This window comes from Etheostoma spectabile, chromosome 3, assembly GCF_008692095.1.
Source record: "Etheostoma spectabile isolate EspeVRDwgs_2016 chromosome 3, UIUC_Espe_1.0, whole genome shotgun sequence".
Lineage (NCBI taxonomy): Eukaryota > Metazoa > Chordata > Actinopteri > Perciformes > Percidae > Etheostoma > Etheostoma spectabile.
In genome coordinates, this window is record NC_045735.1 from 1,583,263 (window position 1) to 1,586,265 (window position 3,003).

Sequence of the window (3,003 nt, forward strand, 5' to 3'; positions counted from 1 at the left end):
ACACACAAGCACAGACACACAGACTCACAAGGGGAAAACAACACCGCTTTCTGAGCTGGTTATGATGTGGGTGTATAAGTAATACGTGATTGTGCAGTTGTGCGAATGGTACAGAGACACCACAACGTTACTGGTGCAGATGAACTGCCTGGCCCCACAAAAACCTCCGTATGAAAACCCAGCTGCACCCTTTACTTCCTTTACCATTCAGCGCAGGCATCTATTTATATGTCTATGTACAGTGGGTGTTCAGACCACAGTGTCACATAAAATATAACTGAATCAGACTGCCGTTTCCTGTTAACTGTCAGTGAACTACTATCGTCCCATTTATCTGCCTTATAATTCTAGAAAAGTCCCATTTTAGGCCTTTATTGTATGCAGTATATTTGAATGTTGAGAGAACTGTATATGATGCTCTTATTTTACATATTCCCAGTTACTTGTGTGTGTGTGTGTTTTTGAGAGCTTCACTAAGGCAAATTCCTAGCAACCACATGGCATTATATCATTGAACAAAACTGAATAAAACAACTCAGATTACGGGAAATAACTTATATGCTCAAAAGAGTTTCCCCCCATTTGAATGAACAGGAAATTGTGTTTATTTATTAACACATTGAGGAAACCTAATTCCTCCCTGGGGCTGTGTGGTTTTCTGTTATATGTTTGTTTTGATCTCTTAACTGACTAAAAAGCTAAAAAAAGTCCCTCACACAGCTGAAACTTGTCCTTCACATCATGACACGTGGCAAAAATAAAGTTATTACCAGTGGGCCTGTTAAGACTTTTGTGGCGTTTCATCTCCCCAAAAAAATAAAAAATAAAGTCCTTACAGGCCTATTGGACTGGTGGTGCTTTTGTTTTGTTAATAATTCATGGTTATGTCATCTGTGCATACTTCATGGGACATCTTCATGGGATTTTAAGGTAGGCTATTTTCAGTTAGTTTCCCATCCTGGGTATAAAAAGAGTTGGCCGAACTCACCGACAGTGGTGACCAGAGTGTTGGCGAAGAACATGGAGGAGGTGAGGTCCCAGTTGGAGGTGACGGAGTTGTTGGCGAGGACGGAGACGCCGTACTTGTTGGCCGTCAGCACTTTGAGCAGAAAGCGCTCGAGCGACGTGGAGTTGACGCAGCTCTGGTTCAGGAACTCCTGCTTCAGGACTTCCATTTCTTGTCGCAGCTTGTCCTCCACCGGCCGCTCGATGCTGGAGAACATCAGGGCGCCGAACAGCAGGTAGATGACATAAAAGAGTATGAAGCCTGTAAGCAGCAGCCACGACCTGCCTACAGAATGCATGGCTTGTGTTTCTCCGGGACTAGCATCAGCGGGAGGGAGCTGCTCTGATCGGGGCTTCCCTCTCTCTCCGAGTGCTGCTCTCCTTTCTCTTTCCTCTCTGAGAACTGGGTTTCTAGGGGCTGTCCTACTTGAACTTGAACCCCTCCTTTTCAATGTATCCTCCTCCCACAGTGGTGTGTTCAGCTCAGAAGGAAGTGCATCCTGGATCCTGGATCCTGTAAAAAAAAAAAAAAAAAAGTCTCCCCAAGGGCGGGATCACAAGCTTCTGTCAAAAAAGAACACATCGTTGTTGGATTATTGAATTTTTAATCTGTCTTTTTCTCAATTATAAATCCGCGCAAAGCTTTAATAAAGTTGTGACTTGTTTGACAGAACTTGCCACTGTTTTAAAGACATTTTCATTCCCACTCAAATGAAAAATAATCCTCTTCTGCTGCCCAATAAAGAAGATTTCTTTAACAAATTCCCCAAATTATATATTATTATTGCATTTTTTTAACCAGAGAAGAGCCATATCGCCTTGCTTGTCTTGTAAGACCCATTGCTATTATCAGGTTAATTTACCAAAATGTGAATCTCATTTAACATCACTTTGTATTTCAGTTAAGCTCTTATTTCCTCCGCATCATCCAAAACAACAAGGGAGATGTGTCACTTCCAGCTGCCATCTTTGTTTGGTTCAACTGTAACAGATGTGTGGAGTAAATTAGTACATATGTATCTGTGTATCTGTATGTTGTATGATTGCTGCTTTTAGCCCTAACAGGAGTTTTAGGTTTTGTCCTCCATGTTTTGTGATCCAGATGTGGCCCACACCCTTTCTGTGATGTGGCCCTCATCTGGCTCTGTTGTGTTTTGGCTGAGTTCTACGCTGGTCACTTTCAGGTTGAGTCGTGGGCATGATTCTGCACGTTATCTGGGCCTGAAGGAAGTGGAAGATGTGGACTGCAGTCATATGCTGTCTGTGTTCCTTGTAAATCCACGTCTGTATATTCTGAACCTGACTACATGAAAACTGTTGATAAAACCTGCTAAATCATTTTTACTTGATCGTGTAATTGGACAGTATTGGTTTTGTATGTTATGTCTCAGTGACTGCCAGAGAGTCTCCCATCACTGAGCCACACATTGACCTTAAAGAACCCTGGTATGGGTCCGTGGAGACCTTCCATGATGTCCATGATGGCTTTAATGATTTTAATGATTTTCCACGACCATTTATGCCACTGACAAGAAAACAATTCTGTAGCAGAATTCTGTATGTGTTGTGAAAATAGCAAGATTTATGGATGTTCAAAGTATAAGTAAGGGCTGCTCCAGCATGAATATGTTTCAACGGGCCGCATTGGCAATTTTAGACTCTTCAAGATCCTCTAAAAATGATGATAATAAAAAACTAATAAAAAAACATTTAAACGTTTGTAGTGCTTCAAGTTAGAGTCTGCAAACGTGTCTGTTTGTGACAGAGGACAAACAATTACAGGTTCAGAGTAGAGCCCGACCGATGCATCAGCGGGCCAATTTTAGGCATTTCCCGATTTATAGGCATCGGCATTTTTATAGGCCGATTTAAAAAAAAAAAATAATCAGAGTCATTTATAATGACAAATAAATGATTCTGATAAATGAATATTTAAAAGATAAAAACGGACGATCAACCATGTAATGAGCGTTGGTGTTGCATAGTTTGTCCACCAGA

General features: G+C 41.3%; 1 protein-coding gene across 1 annotated transcript in view; it reads right to left on the minus strand.

The window, feature by feature from the left end:
• The window catches only part of kcnk6 (potassium channel, subfamily K, member 6), a 14,933-nt gene extending 13,523 nt beyond the window's left edge, over positions 1-1,410 (minus strand). The window contains exon 1 of the mRNA XM_032512076.1: positions 989-1,410. Coding sequence (XP_032367967.1) covers positions 989-1,304 — 316 coding nt within the window. The 5' untranslated portion in view covers positions 1,305-1,410. The remainder of the gene's footprint in view (positions 1-988) is intronic.
• Between the last annotated feature and the right edge of the window lie 1,593 nt (positions 1,411-3,003).